The 19143-nt window shown below is 38.6% G+C and overlaps 1 protein-coding gene across 1 annotated transcript in view; it reads left to right on the top strand.

Moving 5' to 3' along the window:
- The window catches only part of CRYBG1 (crystallin beta-gamma domain containing 1), a 96478-nt gene extending 78400 nt beyond the window's left edge, over positions 1–18078 (top strand). Inside the window, 9 exon segments of the mRNA XM_054291726.1 lie at positions 706–832; positions 1011–1043; positions 2843–2952; positions 3186–3315; positions 7002–7141; positions 9480–9603; positions 10760–10918; positions 13755–13917; positions 16465–18078. Coding sequence (XP_054147701.1) covers positions 706–832; positions 1011–1043; positions 2843–2952; positions 3186–3315; positions 7002–7141; positions 9480–9603; positions 10760–10918; positions 13755–13917; positions 16465–16553 — 1075 coding nt within the window. The 3' untranslated portion in view covers positions 16554–18078.
- Positions 18079–19143: the final 1065 nt, after the last annotated feature.

Raw genomic sequence — 19143 nt, 5'->3', positions numbered from 1 at the left:
CATTTAATTACATTGATCTGGTCAATTTTGTGGTGGTTTTGGTGCTTAGATTTCAAGGATATTCTTCTTGCTCTCTCTGATTGCTAGTAAGGAACAGTCTCCTCTTGCTTAGCATATTTGCCTCTTGTTGCAGCTCAACATCCTGTTGGGGTGTGTATTTGCTTGAACACAACTGAGCTGTAGCTACAGGCAACATTAAAAGTCAGCATTGCTACATTTACTGTTCAGATTGCTCTGAAAGTTAGTTTTGTTGAAAAAGCTATATTCTGATATCTGTCTGGTGTTTTGGGGTGTTTTTTTTTTGTTTGTTTGGGTTTTTTGGGGGGCTTTTTTTTGGGTTTTTTTAGTTGTTTTGGTTTTTTTTTAAAGAGAAGAACTTGACCTTGGTAAAATAGGAGAATTGTAAAACATCTTAAAATATTCTTACTGAAGATAACTTTTAGGATATGTGATGTGTCTGAACTTGTGCTTTGCTTTAGCTCATTCACTCTGATTTGTATCAACATAGTGCAAGAAGGTAATACAATTTGCATAGGGTTTGCACTATCACATACACTGGTTTGTTTAGGGTTTTAACAGCATCACAATTTGGCACTTCAGAAACTTTATTTGTTCTTACATTAAGACAGTAATGAATGTACACATCTGCATTTTGGTAAAGTAGTGTGACTTCTACCAACCACTCTCCTCTTCTTTCTCTTTTAGATGGGTGGCTTATGAGAATCCTGAGTTTACAGGGGAGCAGTATATACTGGCTAAAGGGCTGTATCCCAGCATTGAGGCATGGGGGGGAAAGAATTGCAAAATATCTTCAGTTCAACCCATTGTTATGGTAAGGAGCTAATTTCCTACTTGTTTTGCAAGTTTTGCTGAAGTATTTGGAACTCTACTTTTTCTATCAAATTCAGTTTATTTACATTATTTAAATGATAATTAATAGTAAATTTTGTATTTTATTTTATCGGTGTTGAAAATATTTTTTCTCTTCTTTCCCCTCAAAACTTTTGCAGGATATTGTTGGAAGCGAGAGGGGTAAAGTCAAGGTAAGATACTTCTCTAAGCACATGAAACTGTGCAGTGTCTGTAACATGTAAATAAAAAGGTGGCTGTTTGTCCAGGGGAACACTCAGGTATTTGCATAGATGGCTGACTAGTCAAGGACTGAAGACTGCAGGTGGAGAAAGACTACTTTCCAAACCTCTTGAGTAAGGCACATTAAGACCCAAGGAAGGTGGGATTTGATACACAGTTGCTATCAGAACTTTCTTAGGGCGCTGGCAATGTCTTGGTTCAGCAAGTGAGGTGTTTTGGGGTATCAGTGATTGTTTTATGGAGCTGGAGCCTGCAGCCCTCTATGCAGAGGTGCAGCACCTGGAGTCTGTTGCTGAGGGCTCTACAAACAGATGATGTTTTGGTGAGGGCACTACAGGATAGATGTTGTTCTTGTTACAGCTGACTTAATTCCTTGTGAACCTATTTCTTTGGTTAAGAGTTTTGCTAGTGGTGGTTGCACTTGAAGGGAGCTGTTTACTCACAAGGACTGCTGAGTTGTGCTTAAATGTTAATACCATTTTTGTCAATAACATAAGGGAAGGAAGTGGCGGGGAGAACTTGTCTGTTCAGTGAGTTAATATAGTTCTACATTGGATTGTCTCCTTTGTGCAAATATTAATATGTAGTTTTGGCAGTGAGGCTAATGGGCAGCTTTTTTCATCCTTCTTAATTTCTGAACCTTTTCAAGTTTTCAGGTTTGTCCCTATACAAAGTTATTGTTATTTTTATTTTCATTTCAGTCAAAGTAGTGAGTATATCACAGCCCTAAAACCCAAGGAGATGATTCTTAGCTGTCCTGGTTTGCTACTCCTGATTAGTAGCACGCTTCACTGGAATCCCCTGCACAGGGATAATGCATAAACTATGGGGAATAAAAATCTCAAGGCTGCTTACTTTCAGCTGTGTGCAGGAAAAATAATTTGCATCTTTACATTATGTGCCTGTTGAGACCCTATCCTAAGGAAGACCTTATCCTAAGGAAACAAGAAGTAGTGGCTTGCAGCCAACAGACTGCATCCATTGTCAGCGTGCTCCTCTTTGGAGAATGCTGTACCTGCCCACACTTCTATCTCTGTTAAGAGTGAATAAAGCTGGTAGGCATGTTGTAATGTGAATGACTTCTGTGTGATCATGGCTAATTATCCTCTAGCCAAATTAGCAAGTTTGCTGCTTAGAATTTTTAATTTTTTTTATTTTTTGATAGAGGCAAAACACTCTGGGGGATGTATCCTCTCTTATCCTTGGAGCAGAGAAAGAACATGAGACTGTGTCTGTAGCTGTAACAGGCCTATAAAGCCCATCTACCCTGGGAATATATACCATGCTTCTTGGCACACTGTCTGAGTACTTTGCCAGGATTATACACCATTAGTGTTCTGAGAGGCAGGGAGTTTTCATTTATTGGGAAGAGTATGGCTTTTGGAGATTAAGCAGATTAGTAATATAAAAGAAATCTTTTTTATGGCCTTTTAATAAAGGTGTGCCTGTTCTGGCCACTCTTTGGGAATTTAAACATCTTACCCAGCAGATACACCAAGAAGATATACTTGTTATTGTTGTTTTAATTATTTTGTATGTCACTAAATGATTTACAGCCAGAAGTAATTTTTGGAGTTGTTACCTTGCTCTCTTGAGCAAGGATTGTAACACTGAAGAAGTGACAAACATAGGTAACCAAGGAAGACTGGGTGTTATAAGTGTGTTTTTATGTAATTATAGAATTAATGGTAAAGATGTAATTGAAGGTAGAAGAATTAATTTCCTTAAATATGTTTATAACTTTTTAAAGGTCCAGTTATTTTCAGAGCCTGAATTCAAGGGTAACTGCCAAATATTTGAAAAAAACACAAGATGTATTGATTCATTTGCTGTGAAGTCTTCAAAAATTTTAGATGGCAGGTAAGTTATATTGAATGAATAATGCAAAATCACTAAAATAGTAGAAGTTTTAGAAAAGCAACCAGCTTTCTAACCCATGAGGTGGTTTCATATATGGGGACTTAGGGAGAACAATGCTTTGCTGTTTGCACATTAATCTTTCAGGCAAAGCATTGTAAATAATGCATCTGCATTTTATGCATTTGACTGGCACAGATGTCTTAAGAGGGAACTTCTTCTCCTTCTTTTTGCAGCTGCATAGTGTTTGACCAGGAGGAATTCGCCGGTAACCAGTATGTGTTGGAAGAAGGGATCTATCCTGATCTGACAGCAATGGGTTGTTCACCCCAAGCAGTTCTAAAGTCTTTACAGATCATAAATATTGTAAGTAAAACCTATTCCAAATATTGTAAAGATAAGGACAGTGAAGATACCTTTTTTTGCAACATAAAAATTCTAGGGTATGCATACAACAGAGGAGGGTTTGGGGTGGTGGGGGGGTTGGTTTGTTTGGTTTGGTTTGGTTGGGGTTTTTTTCTGTGCAGTAGCAGTTAAATGTCCTAGCTGCAGTTAGTCAGGTTTTCTTGACCTCTGTGCTGTTTTTGTAAAGGAGAAGATGTTACAGAAGCAACTGCCTGGGGTGCCTGTTCTTAATAATAACTTATAAAATAACTTCTGTAAAGAGTCAAGTCTATTTCCTGTAGGAGAGACCACTTAGAATGGGTTGAGGAGGTGGTAGGATGGTGTGAAGAAATATCTGTACCATGGACCTTGTTTTGGATGCATATTTAAAAAGCAGGCCTAATTAAGCAACTTTGCATGAAATACATGTAATTATAAGATACTGTTGTTATCATCAGGACAATGGAATTTGAGTTAATCACAAAATAATGCACCCTTCTAGATAAGGTAAAGCAACACCCAATACTATTTGGCAAAATCAGGCTGTGTTGTTATGTGTGGTGGATACAAACTAAACTACATTTACATATTTTGTAACTCATCAGTGGCCAGGAATGAGTTTGCTCAAGCTTACAACCAATGATTATGATGGATCACTTATGGAATCTGCAAGTGTCTTTTGAGATCAAAGTAATTACTAGCAGAATGTGGTCAAGATTCCAGGAACTTACAGCAACATGAGGAGATAGTACTTCTTTTAAAAAATGAGTTCTCTTGAATCTCCTCTTTGAATTCAGCAGCTTTATAGCACTCCACTGTAATTTTGGCAACCTGTGAGTGGTGTAGCAGTTGATGAAGGAGAGCTGAAATGTGTCATCCTCTTTCATGGCTCTGGAGAATTTTTATGTACTCTAAACAAGCAACTGCAGCAAGTAGGTCTGCTTTCTGAACTCTTGGGCTGTCTAGTAGACAGATCTTATTAAAAACAATAGAACTGCTTCTAGCCAAGCTTGGTGGGTGATTGCCATGAATTAAAATACATTTCAATAGTTCCTGGCTTTAAAATGCTTGTTTCAAGCTGGAAGGATCAGCTTACTTTTAAATGATTTACTATTTGTGACAGAGACTGATGTGTTAAAACACAAATGCCAGTTCTGTGCTTCTTTAAGTTCTTTACACTTGTGAAACTTGTTCTAGCCCTACATTTTATCACACTTCAGACAGCAGCACAGAGCTGCATCTGTCTGCAAATCATGTGCTGCTGCTTCCTTCTTCAGAGGCTCCCTAGCTGCAGAAAAGAGGAGAATGGGTTACTTTGCTCATTGGTTTATTAGCAAACCAGAATAGAAGGAATGATTATTTCTGTCTTACTACTTACATTGTTTATTTTTCATGATTTTCCTAAAGCTTGAGCCTTATTATTTTAGCTCCTGGTTTCACCTGTCAGACATGTTTTGGGACTGTATTTTGGCAGTGCCAATCTTAATTCCTCCGTACCATCTGCCATTTCTATAACTTTCCTCAGGATTTTTCATGACATTTCTATATAAGAACAACCTTTGCTGTTTTCATGTCATGATACTGTATTTATCTAGTTAAACACCTCTTTGAAGGGATCATTTTTAAGGGCTCATAAAAAAGGAAATTAAAGGGATATTTGATACACTTTAAGTGAAAGCTAAAAGGGCTTTTTTAAATAAGAGAACTTATGAAATTATATTAAGGGCTGTTTATAAGCTCAAGGGTTTTGGGGGGTTAGATTAGATTTCACTATATCTTGGATGTGATTGCTTTACATCCTCCACGTCGTTGTGCTGCAGATAGAAAATAGCATTTTTCCTTCTTGAATTTGACACATGTTCTTCTTCCTGAGCATACTATAAAAAACAGCTGTGAATGTGGTTTATACTTGAACAATCATCTGTAATGAGAAACCCTGTGGAATAACTAAATGTAGATCTGCAGGAACACCAGCTTGGTACAGTGCAGTACATGGGAAAAAACTGTCAGAAAATTTATGAGCTGACCTTGCACTTGTCACTGTTTTATATAACAGTATTGCTGCTGAATCAAAAAAAAAAAGAAAAAGCCCAGTGTAAGGTGTGGCAGAAAATTGGAGGATTTTCTTTTCTGTTTCTGTTTTCTTTACAAGAGGATTATTTCTAAAGCATGGCATGAGGCTGAAAGGCTGTTGTCTGAGAAGTTGCATGTCTCAGAGGGCAGGTGCCAGTCTGTAAAAGGGCTCAGAGTTCAGAGATGTCATCACAGTGTGACTGGTCCCATTGAGCTCTTCACCCATGGTGGTGCATGGCAATCTAACTGCTGTTGCCTTTCATGGTGGGGCTGAGCATACTCTGATTTTGGAGTAGAGGGAAAAGGCCTCTCCTGGAATTCTCCACAGCCTAGCAGCATGTGTGCCATCAGGAAGCAGAGCTCAGCTGCTCTGTGATAAACTGGACTGCTGGGAAGGTAATGGTGACGCTCATGCAACGCCGTCATCTGAGCCCTTAAACATCTCAAGGAAGATTAAAGAGGAATTCAAGCACTGTTAGAAATGGGTAGATGGGAGGTCTTGCGCAATAAATTCCCATGGAAGCATGCATATGTGAGCTGCCACGCATGCATGGAGCCAGCTCTGCATGCAGGCCTGTTTCCATGCCTGAGGGCGGCCGGGAGTCTGTCGAGACTTTGCGTCATGTCAGGCGTTCCCGACGCAGCTGATGTGTGAGTGCCAGAAGGAAGGAGCTCCTCTGGCTGCGGCGTTGGGTTGATGCAGTTGTTGGCTGCAAGATTTGTGAGAAAGGGAGTGGCAGTGTCATTTCTGTCTATGAGTGTACGCTGCAGCACCAGGACACTCAGGCTTAATTGACTTTACCCTGGGGAGTTTCAAACCCTACCTCCCAGCTTCCAGAGGAAGGCCTTCATTATGACAGGTTATTTTCAGTCCACTACAGATACCTTGCCCCACAGAAAAGAGTCCAAAGTTCCTTTTCCAGAAAACATTCAAATTGGATTCAACGTTGTAGAGAGCTTTGTGTGGGCAGAATCCCTCTGACATCAGAAGCATTTTGACAGAGAAGAATCATCTCCCCACAGCAATCTGGAGGATTCCAATGTTACAGTTTTCACTTGTCGTGAATTTTTACCTCAGTAGTATGAATCTTGAATCTTTTGTCTAGTCAGAGATTGAAGTTGCTGTAACCTACTGTAAAAGTTAAAAATTAATGCAATAAGTGATAAGCGGTGCTGACAAGGCTGTCATCATTTGAAGCTGTAGAAACCAATATTATCTTACTGTCTGTTCAGCTCTTTGTATGAAAATTCCCACGAGTGGGGGTTAGTGCAATGGAAGAGAGATATGGCATTGATTAAAATGTATTTTAAAACATACTTAAGGTATTGTGCAAGAACCAGCCACAGAGGTCTTTGTGCCTGAAGATAAGGAAGTTTGTGTTCCATGCAAGCAGATCCCTCGTGTATTTTGTATAAGGGTTTTTTATGACTTTTCAAGTTTAATTAGAGAGTTAAAGAGCAGAAACATTCAGGGTTTTTGATCTTAAACATTCCAGAAGAAACCTCTGAAATAAAAGGAGTATGTGGAGTACTGATCTTTACAGTCACCATCTGGAATTCCAACATCCTATAAAAGCATTTATCTTCCTTTGCAGGAGCTGTCTGAGCCCTGCATAGCTCTTTTTGAAAAGACGGGTTTCCAAGGAAAGAAAATCGAGTTCAGTGCAGAAATCTTAAATCTTCAGTTCCTGGGCTACAATCCTCGCATAGCTTCACTTCAAGTCCTTGGTGGCATGTAAGTTTAAAATCACCTTTTGATTCTTTAGAGTGAAGTACTTACAGGTGCAATGGAACCACAGAATGTAAAATTAGAATATCATGTGTGTGGTGCATTAATGCCATTTCATCTTATAGAGCATTTTCATATCCTGTCTCAACAATATATTATCACTGACTCATGTCCTTTGCTAGGAGTTGAAATGAATTTGAATCAAGCTCTCAGGGAAACTCATGTCTTCTCTCATGTCATATTATAAAAATCAGCTTGAATAGCATCCTTAAAACCAACTTCTCTGCTCTTGGTTTATGTCTCAGTTGTAAAAAATAATTTGGTTTGTGATCTGTGTTATAAGTTCAAAATGTTTTTTAATAAGTCTTCATGGTCATCCTTTAACCTCTGCTATGGACACAGAGGTACAATCAGACCATGAGCTCACCTCTCCTGGTGTTAGTAGTAATAGTCCCTTTTACTTCAGGAATTGGATGAGAATCTAGCAGTTAGATCTGGTAGCTGTTTTTAAGCAGTTGTGTTCTCTGAACATACCTTTGAAGACTATGCAAAAAATAGTCATGAAGTTTACTTCATTTTAAACTTCTGTCATGAAGTTTAAAAGCTGTTTGGAAGGATTTTTAAAATGCTTTTAAAATTTATTGTCCTATATTCTAGAATTCCAGCAGATCTGTTGAATTCTGTTCTTGTTTTTTTTTCCCCTGTTGTTAATCTCTACCTCTAAGATACTTGCCCCCCAGTTTTGCTTGGTTTAGTGATTCGGGGTTTTTTTTTGTTTTGTTTTAATGATAGGTCCATATTACTGTTGCTTTGCATTTACATGTGTTCTTTTGAAGAGGTAAATTTCCAAGATGTGTGCTAAGAGATGCTGTTGGGTAGCTTAAGACTGCCCTCAAGTGGATAGCTAATAAGCCAATCTGTAGAGTAAATCATTTTCCCCATCAGGATAAACTGGTCAAAGAGTTTTCTTAGCACACTGAACTGAACTTTGAAACAAAGGTTGTAAGAGAAGGTAAATGTTTGTACTGTGAATCCCCCAAAGGTTTCAGTATCTTTCACCATAACCACAATATAGTTGATTCTCACTTTCCATAACATGAAGTCAAACATCAAGTTATTTCTTTGCCAGTATCACTATTCTAGGTAATGGAATTGTGAATTGTGTGTGTTTCCTGCCAGTGAATATATGTGGGGTGTTTTTTTCTTGTTTTTGTTTTTTGGTTTGTTTTTTTTTTTTTTTATTTTGGTGGATCACTGGAAACATAGAATGTACTATGTAAATTTGGATTTCATTATAGCAGTGTCAGCTGCTGAAATGTGTCAAAATACAGGGTTCACAGCTTCCTTGCCCCTGCTGCCTCCCTTATTGAAGAGAGTTTCATCTTCTCTTCCTTTGCTAAGATACCTCCATTTATAATTCCTGGGGATAGATGTGTATTAGGCAGTGAAAAAGCACCAAAATTAAAGTGAGTTTGCCTCTGGATGGAGAAGTCTGGTGACAAATCAGTCAGAGGAGGGAGGTAACCTGAAAATGAGCATATTGAGTGCTCATGTGCTCAAACCCCCATGGCTGCCAGACAGTCCCAGCACATCACTGTGAGAAAACTCTAGAAATTGCACTGTATGGCAGCCTATTTTGAAGCCCAGACATAATTCACTGGCTGTGCCAATAATGGAGAATCAGAAGTTGGGTTCTGACAGATTACACTCAATGTGTGATTTTAAGCATAGTTGGATGCATGTTAGGGAGTGCTAAACAAATTTTTTCGAGGTGCACTCTTGCTCTGTCTCTTCCCCACCCCTTGCAGGTATTTGGAAAGAATAGAGATGTTATAAAATAAAACCTCTATCAAAATACCCAAGAGAACTTCACCCTGTTGCAGTTTCCAGTATTTGCTAGTTCCAGTCTGCATCCATAGTAGTTCTTTCTTTCTCATGTGAACCAGGCCTGTCCAAATTCAGACACACAAACCAGCTGGTTCTGCACCTGCAGCAATGTAGCATTTACTGCATATAGATCTGTGCTCCTTGAGGAGTCACAGTGCCTCCTGAAAACAAATGGTATTTAAAAGTTGGGTTCTCCCAAGAAAATGCTGTGCTTCATTCAGCTTGTAATTTTTAAATAATAGGATTCTAAAATTAGAACTCCTGTGTACCATCTCAGTGTGGCTGACCTAAATCAGGATGTTATTTTATTATTTTTTAAGGCCTGTTACAAAGAAGGTAATTGGCTTTCCAAAGCTAAACATTACTATCTTGTGGGACAGATTTCTATTAAACTCATTTATTGATTCCAAAGCAGAATTTGGCAGTTAAAACATTGTCTTATTTTTTCTCCTCATAGATGGATAATTTATGAACACAGTAATTACAGGGGACGTCAGATGATGTTAACACCAAATGAAATTCCAGATTGGTATAAAGCCAGTGGTTTTTGTCAGATAGGTTCTCTGAGACCTTTACTGCAGGTGAGTGGGCTCTGACATGACTTGTCAAGCACTAATTTATATCTTGTCATGGGGTTGGGGAGATATTATGGAGCTGTAAGCAGCATTACAGCCTTGTCACAGGCATGTGACAAACTTCAGCATTGGCAATTGTGTAAAGAAATCCGGAGTTTTGTGTGTAATAAAAGCTGTTTGAATATGTTACATGGCTTTGCAGCTTAAACTGTTAATTAAGCATCCTTTAAACCAAAGTACAGAAGACAGCATATAAGGATTAATTAAGGATTAATAAATAATGGCTATAACTGCTACATAGAAATGATTTTAAGTTGTTTCATAACTAGCACCCAGACTGGTTGCTGACATACTGTCTGCATTATTTATGGAACACAAGAAAATTGGTTAAAAAAAGAAAAAAAGATAGTTCAGTTAGTAGTGATTTTGTGTTGATTTAAGAGGAAAAGTCCCTCCCTGTTTATTATTTGGCAGAATAATTTGCAAATCTAATGCAAAATTTATTCTTGTCATGCACTCATTATTTTGCTCTATAAATGTGTTTTGCTCTATAAATATGTATAATATTTTGTTCCATGTGATCTTGTCCAATGATTCAGCAGTCCTGGGAGCTTTAACATTTGAGGTTCTTGCTGAGCCATATTTCATTGGAGAAACAGCTTTTTCTAAGTCATAGGTTACTTGTACCTGTAACCAGCTTCATTTGCTTGCTGTCATAGCTTTGTCTTTGCATAGCCTTAAGCAGAATTAGGAATAATGCATTTTGACTGCCCTGCTGAGAGCTTGTCTGAACAGAAGTGTTCATGTGTAAGAGGCCACACAAATGCACCCTTAATGAAAGCTTAGAGCATATATGGAGTGGAATTAGCAGAGAAAAGTTCATTCTGCTCTGAAGTAAAAATTTTTAGCTTTCCACTGTGTGCTGATTTCAGTGCATAGAAAAGTCTAAAACTCTCCATGCAGAGTGTTGAGTTCTCACAGCTTGTCTTGTCCAGATGTTTATGGGCTTCTGCATTACATTCTCAAATTAAAAACTTATACTTTCAGAAAGAAAGAGGGATGTTTGGGGTTCAGCACTGACAGTAACTGCTCTGAAGTTAACTCGGAGCAGGATGCGTTCTCTGCTGAGATTGTGGTTAAAGAGATCTTTGGTTTTGTGCAGAAACGTGTGTACTTCAGGCTTCGAAACAAGGAAACAGGAAAATTCATGTCAGCTGATGGCAACCTAGATAATCTGAATCTTCTCAGAATACAGGTTGCAGAAGATACAGACTCAGATGATCAAATCTGGGTTTATCAGGATGGATTCATAAGGTGTCGGGTAAGGTTTGAGTTCAATGTGCATTTTCTCTTTTCCTCTCCAGTAGTAGGGCTTTATGAATTTAATTCCTACTGCAGCATCTTCATTTATTTTATAGGCTTAATCTGTTTCAGCTATAATGTAATCTTTCTGTAGGGAGTTGGTTTTTGTGGGTGTTGTTTTGTTTTAACCAACTCTAGCTTTTTCAGGTGATACAAACTAGTTGTATGATACTTTTTGATATAATGGAAATTTGGAAAGAAAGTATTGCAAAACTATCAAAGCAGGAGAGAGACCCTTCCTGATAATATTTTGAACTATGCATACCTTGCAGTAGGACAGTTAGTGTAATGTAGGTTGGTATTTGTACTGGTTTAGAGCAAATTTGGGAGGAAACAGATGGTTAAAAATATAAACATCATAAAGTCACCCTAGGACAATATCCTCTTCTGCATTTAAGCAAGCTTAAAGATAAAATCCCACTCTTTTGTGCCATTTAGGGGTGGGTTTTTTGGTTTTGTTTTGGGTTTTTTGTTTGTTTTCTGGTTATCCCTGTATTAGTCAAATCCATCCTTTTTCCTTTCTTCTGTGCAAGTTTCCAAATGAAGCCCTACTTTTCTCACAGTCCATAAAACTAATCATGTGCAAATTGTCATTGAGGTGAGCAGAGGTATGCACAGTTCATATAATGTTAGAGCATGAACAGTCTTTGGTAGGGATGCCAGCCAAAAGAAAATTAAGTTACTTTAATACTGTTAAACAGCTTGACTGCAAAGAATCATGTGAACTTTTTCTATAGGATTGTATAACTTCAAAGGAGCCATTTATAACTATGTCATCTATGCTGGAGGGAAGAATTTTACTGTTAATAAGCTAAGGCATTGTTCGGACATGTTTACAGGACACATGCAGTTGTAAAAGGGATTTATGCAGACAGCAAAATGATGCAAAGTAAGCTAAAAGCTTTAATATGACATATAAAAGACTTCTCTTTTGATGGTGCTTCTCAAACATGTCAACAAGTTTTCATATTGAGACAGTGTGGTATTATATGGCTTTGGATAAATGCTCCTGGTTTTTGCCCTTTTTCTGTATCTCATAAAGCAATTTTTCTGTGCACAGAAAATCCACGGCTTGTGCTGTATAGCAATCGGGTAGCTTAGTGCAGAGTGCAAGCTGGCAACATTGATCTTAAGTGACTGAACTCCTACAGAGCTCTGCCATCTTTCTGGTGAATGGTAGTAAATCCATTTTGCACAAACCACAAATTGGGTTCGCCCATATATTCCAAAGAAAACTGAGCTCCTGGGTGAGTAACTCCCTGCACAGAGGCAGACACAGGTCACTGGAAGAACCTGCACCTTCCTGTAAGCTTGGGTCATCTCAGGGACTGAGTCATGAGATGGGACCTTGAGCTGTGCCTGGGGTTTTCAAGGAAGGGCTGTTTCAAGTATGTGGGATAACCAGTAAGCAAGATATGAAAGCAGTTCTGCTCTTTTTTTCAGATGTGAATGCAGGTCTCCTTACTCTTCACGAGTTTCATGGAGATGGGTTAAGTTCTGGCCTAGGGAACCTAATGTCTAAGCTCAGAGCTCTCCTTGTCCCACTAGAGAATGCTTCAGATACCAGTGAGAATTTCACAACCAAATCAACTTTCTTTAATTCTAGATTATGACAGTCAGAAGTACGACTTTTTCAAGAAAAAGTTCTTTCAAAAGTACTTGTAGAATAATTTAGGGCCATTTCAACAATGACAGATGAGCGTTCAATCTGCCACAGAAGTGCATTCAGTAGTTTAAAGGTGCAGTTTATGATGATCTACTGAAAATCACTGTTTAAGTAGAAAAATTGACTGTTACTTAGCCTTAACACTCTTTTGAAATAACCTTGATTTTTGCCAGCTCTTTTTTTAACCAAGAAGACATTTGCAGATGTTTGGATTCAAGTAATACAAGTGACTAGGAAAAGAGTGTAGAACAAAGAAGCAAATGTTACTGTTAGACCCCGTGAAATTCACACACTTGATACTGTGCAGCTATGTCCTCTTTATGAAAAGGTTACTGCAAAACTAGAAATGTTTAGGAAAAAAATATGTTCAGAGGAAATGGAGAGCCTCTATTGCAAGGAAGAGACAAAATAGTGAGGACATTTTAGCCTACAAAGGGTACACTTTGAGGGATGATGTGCTTGTAGTCTCTGCAAACATAGCATAGACAACACATCCTTTAAAATAATCCAAGCACGAGGAGCACATCAAATAAAACTACTTGCATCTAAATTTATTTTTAATTTATATATATTTTTTAAATAATGGTAGTTAGGATTTCGAACTGCTTGCCACAGTATGGAAGGGTTAAAATACACAAGGGAGCTCACATGAAAGGGTTACTCTGATCTTGGTGGGTAGTGACTAATAAATTCATACATGGGACAGAAGATGAGCATTAAAGATTCCAGGATGCATAGAAAAGTCTCTGGGCTGGCAATTGCTGTAGCCTGGAAGAGATAACCAAGAACATACTTCATACAAGAGTACTGGCAATTTAATCTTCCATGGTATCAATGTAATCTTCAGTTATTGGCCACTGCTATAGACAGGTGCTAATTGTTCCTTTTGATCTGATAGAACATAGTTATTTTAATGTTCCTGTGTAGAAGAGAGTGTTGGCATAAACAGGAACAAAAGAAAGATAAGTCTTGAGTTTGGGGCAAAAATGGATTCCTGGAGGGAAAGTCATTCCTGAATTCTATTCTCACCTGATGCTATCTCTCCAATTTGATTACAAAAAAAAACCAACAGTGGACAGTAGAAGTAAAGCCATTCTGAGTAATTGCTGTTGCCTTTCTGATGACACAGATGGCAGAGGATTGCTGCTTGACAATTGTTGGAAATCTTATAACTCCTGGCTCTAAACTCGGTCTGTCATTTGAACGGAATGAAGACAAACAATATTGGCATATTAGTCCCGATGGCAGAATTTATAGCAAGATGAAACCCAAGCTGGTTTTAGATATCAAAGGTAAGCAAATGTTATCTCATTACATTGGGTCTTAATTACATGGTATTTGCAGTGGGATACACACTAAATTAAGGATGGTGCTTTAGTTGCTTTAATCTAGAAGCAAAAAAGACCCGATCAGCTAGTTTGACCTCCTGAATTATACAGGCCCTAAGACTTCATTTCATTTCTCCTACATACAATTTAGTAACCCACAGTACTTGCTTATCTTGTATTCTCAGTGACCACTCGCTGTAGATAGCCTCAGTTAATTTTTAGGCAATGTGAATATGATTATTTAAAAGGGTGAAGCAAGAACAACCTAACTTTTCATTAACTTTAATTTCTGTAAGTGCAAATTTTCTTACATACCAGTTGTAGGTGCAATAGCCAAAGGATATTAGGAAAGCAAAGGCAGGTTTGTATACTGATGTAAATGCAGGCTTGTATACTGATGTGATTAGATGCCAAAAGGTGGGGTTCTTTTGTTTGTTAATGGCTGTGCCTATATGGCAAGTGTGAGATTCTGCCATAGCAGCCTGGGGTCTGTAAGCACTTGATATGTATTTTGGAATCACTTTTGTCATAGTAATTTGATTTGTGTAGATACTCTTTCTGAACTTCATTTTCAGAGCTTCACAGAAGGTCTAAAAAAGTAGCAGATTGAATGATTAGCAGAATTAATATAATCAGATGTTGTTACATGACTGATTTTTTGGGTGAAGAGAGTAATCATTTTCTATATACGTTCTATTATTTTTTTAGCTGTTTTTGAATTGATTTAAAATTGATGCTGTGAAATTAATTATGTCAATTACAATGACCACTACCCCTCAAAAAAACCCAAACCAACCAGAAAAATAGCACAGTCAACAGCCAGCACTTTAGAACTAAACAGGACTGATCGTGTGGAATCATAGAATATCCTGAGCTGGAAGGGACCTATAAGGATCATCCACACCCAACTCCTGGCCCTGCAAGAGACACCCCAATAGTCACACCATGTGCCTGAGAGCATTGTCCAAAAGCTTCTTGGACTTCATCAGGCTTGGTGCTGTGACCACTTCTCTGGGGAGACGGTTCCAAACAAGCAGAAATACTACTGCATTGCCTTCTCTTCAGTAAATCATGTTAAAAGCAATTCTGCATTTATAATTGAAGAACTTTACAATGGATAGGCCTGGTAGTAGGAGTATTGATGCACTCTTAGCTTTAAAACAAAGTAAATCTGTACAATAAATACAAAACAGTAGATACACGTAGCTTTTATTTGAGAAAGCTTAGTAAGAACATTGCCTGTTTCTGCCAACTCTGCTGATCCGTTCCAGACCACAAATTGTGTGTTAAAGAATTCCTCAGTAAATGAATGCAGTTGTGCATTTATTTGCACAGCAAACTGTGCAGTTGCCAATGCCACCTTGTGGATAAACTGGCATAGCACAAAACCTTGTCCAGAGCATCATGCTATCAAAGTAAATTGTTTCTCTATCCACTGAAAAACAAAATCCCATCTTAACATGTTTACATTCTATCAGACACCACTTAAAAAAATTTCTGCACTCACAGTGATAACTGAGCTACAAAAAAAAAATAATATTACCTACATAGCTCAGTATGTTAGACTCATCATAAGCTTTCAGCTGCCAGGCTTGTCTTTTGCTCAGTCAGGGAGGGTGAGGCAATGGGGGTTCAGAACAAAAAGACAGTGTCTGTGGGACTGTCCTGGTGCTTTGTATAAGTGGTCAGCACAGACTGCTACTTCCAGTGGGAACACCACCTGCTTTGCAGGTGTGTTGTACTGCAGGAAATGCACGTGTCCTACATTTCTGCAGTACATACTAGATCTGAGGGACAAAACCACCACTTCTGACTTTCAGCTCCAGTCAAATGTGTCTTTGCTTCTCAGTTTCTTCTATGTTCTATGAGAACATATTTGGCATTGTACCACATAAGTAGATTAGCTCTCCTAAGAAATGTTTCTATTTTGCATTCAGATACATTCAGCTGCCAGTGGAAACAGCTGAACACTGGGTGATACATTGGGCATGATGACTTGTGATTCATTTGGTCAAAATAAAGGATTATAATGGCAAGGAGTAAATGAGTGCCAGACCTGGTCTCTGACTTGGTCACGTGTGTATTGTCTGGTAGCAGAAGGACTTACTTCATCATCTAAACATCTTCACTCTGTTTTTAGAGCCAAGTGACAATTGACAATTGTTGCAGGAAAACTGAATAGTCAAGTGTGACGTTTGGGAAGTGACAGTCTTCAGGGAGCTGCACCTGACTGTACTGCAGTGTTTCTTTCCTTTTCCATCCAGGCTGAAAAAGCTGAGAAACTGAATTGCTAAAGGGGTGGAGAGAATAAGGCAGACTGATCTTGGTTAATTCAAAAACTGTTTCAAAAATAAATTCCAAAAGCAGGCAGTGATGAAAATACGTTTGTCTTCTCAGAGCTGTGGTCGAAGATAAATTGTCTACACCAGCTCTTACAGAGCTTTTCTGAACCTAGAGTATTTGTCTGTTATTTGAAAGATAACCTCCCCTCTTTGACATTTCTCTCTACAGGAGGCACTCAGTATGACTGTGACCATGTTGTTGTCAACACAGTCAATGAAGAAAAGTTAACGCAGTGTTGGGAACCACTGGTTGTATAAATCCAGTGAAGCAAAGATTATGTTTGGATTGGCCACTGTTCTGGACATTGGAATTGGCACTGCCATCTCTGAACGATGCAGGATCAACTATGAGACTTTTGTCTTTTCTTCACAATCTTAAAAGAACAAGCAACAGAATTACTTCACCTCCCCATCCAAGATTATTTCCCCTATAAAAGCTTGAGTATCTCAAAACCTTCCTTTATTTTTATTTTTTTTTTTTTTTTGTTTTTAAATCCTTACAATTCAGTGTTGGACAGAGATTTGGCAGTATGCCTCAGGCTAGAAGGGAACAACTGAGGGAGACCCCGTGGGGAGAGACCCCATGGAGTTACAATGATGTCAGCAAGTAGTTAACCCAGAATAGTCAGTAAGTGTAACTTATTTTATGAAAGACAGGAGAGCAGTGTGTATGTGGGTATAGCAACTTGGACCTATGGGCTGTGGTATAGAGAAATACTCACTACAGGAAATTAATATATTTGGTTCACTGGAACAAACTTATGTTTACTGAAAGTTTAAAGACTGCTAGTACAGCACATCCAAAGATATGTTACATGTGGCTTCAAGTATAGTTAGTATGCTAATATAGTAAATCCTAAATTAAGAAAAAAATCTAGATTTTCTCATGTGTAGACGATGTAAAGTAGCAGATATTTTGTTAGAAAAAGAGAAGGCTGGCAAAAGGATGCATTGGAATTTGAAGAATTTGCCCATTTTCTAGGTTGCCTAACTTCTTGAGTTGTGGGTATTTTTCTTCTTTGCCAAGACATTTGTACCTTCTAAAACAGTTTCAGTAAGTAGAATCTTACTGAACTCCAAAATTGTATAGGAAATAAGAATTCTTAGGGAAAGAATTGCTACAGATGACTACAACAGCCTGTAAGCACTGTGGTTATTGAGTTTTCCAGCCTGTTGGGCTTACCAACATGGAGAATGCCCAACTCCCCAATATTTCTGGAGCTGTTGAAAAGCAATGACAGTGGTGGGCTCCTGGCTGCCTGTTGGACAGAAGTGTCAGACTCCTCTAGGAAGGGGCACAGCCAGGCCTGGATACATGCCCAGCCACGAGGGCTGTGCCCATTCCAAGCAAGTGTTACTGGTTTAGTGAAGAGCTTGTGGGATGTTCTGATGACTGCAGGAGGTCCTTCTGTTGCTCTGCTTTGAACCTGGTCATGTTAGTTTTCCTTAATGATGCTGGCAAAAAGATAAAATACAAACTCTGGTACTATGCTGCTGTGTTTTGTTCTGGCTTAGACCAGTGTTATTACAAGCTGCTCTGAGGAGCATCCAGGCCTTTGTCTTGCATAGTAAATCTGTTTAAAATTAACATTTTCATTACTATTGTATTGCCTCAAAGGATACTGGTGCTTTTGCTGTTAGCACCCTAGAGGAAGTGCCTTACTAATTTTCTTCCTTTTGTAAAGAAGCACTGAAGTTTTGTTGCTCTGAAATGTGCTGCTTTTAGTCCTTAATAGAAAATATGATGTTACTGGTTCCAAACAGTGGTACTTTGTCATATTGATGTGCTCTTGCTATATATAATATAGCATTTTACAAATAAATTTAAGTTAGGTAATGCTTTACTGTAATCATTTTTAAAAGTAGAAAAATTACATTTTATGGCTAGTTTTGCTTTCATCTTGTGCCCATCTCTGTCCATAATTCCTCTGCCACAGCCAGCCCCTGAGTGAATACATGGTGTAGAGTAGCTGCAGGCTCTGAGGAATGGGTGATTCTTCTATACAAGAAGAATCTTCTGCACATGTTTGTACAGGTATTGTATAAGCACTTGTGCACAGGGCCACCATTCACACAGCTGCCACTTCTGTCCCCTGGTGGAAGCAGTGCATGACATGGTTTGTGCATCACCACAGCTGCACTGCAGTAAATGGACAGCTCTCACTTAAGAAGTTGCCACTTTCCTTCAATCCACCTGCATAATTGCAGGGGAAGTTACTCCATAGCCCATCTGGCAAAATGGCAAGTTGAGGAACAGCCCACCAGACACAAACACTCCCTCCAGGGCTTCACCAGCTCTGATGAGACACAGCAGGAACAGGGACACAAAATCATGTCTACCCTACCTGCACAAACCCTGCAGTCAGCTGAATCTGGGCCAGGAGCTGAGCAATTAGAACAATTATCAGTTACAGATTGATTTTGTTCCATGCTTCTGTTTAGATTAGCTGTGTCATGAGAGAGTTGACACAACAGATTGAAGTATCAGTCTTGAGACAGTGATGTGACCATTTAGTTCTAAGAATGAAATAGCTTGAGTAATAATCTGCATTAGTGAAGGTAAACAGAAGTAGGACAACCAAGGAAAAACAGCACAGGTTTCTATAGACAAGTAGGTAAGAGTCTGCCTCACCATTTCAGGACTTACACCTGAAAAACAAAAGCGCCAAGATATACAAAAAGAAAATGCTGCAGACTGTTCCTCTTATCCCAAGAGTGAGGGGTGTTCTGCAAAATTCACAACTACATTTTTAATATGGTTTTCAGGCAGAAATGCTTAAGAGGCATTAGTATGTCTTGTCTGCTTAATAACAGGCAGTGTATGAAGGAATCAGAGCCTTTTCTAAAA

Source organism: Melozone crissalis, unplaced genomic scaffold, assembly GCF_028551555.1.
Source record: "Melozone crissalis strain CALT ecotype California unplaced genomic scaffold, PUWL_Pcris_2 ptg000106l_1, whole genome shotgun sequence".
Taxonomy (NCBI): domain Eukaryota; kingdom Metazoa; phylum Chordata; class Aves; order Passeriformes; family Passerellidae; genus Melozone; species Melozone crissalis.
The sequence above is the reverse complement of the archived record's forward strand: the minus strand, read 5'-3'. Positions and strand labels throughout refer to the sequence as shown.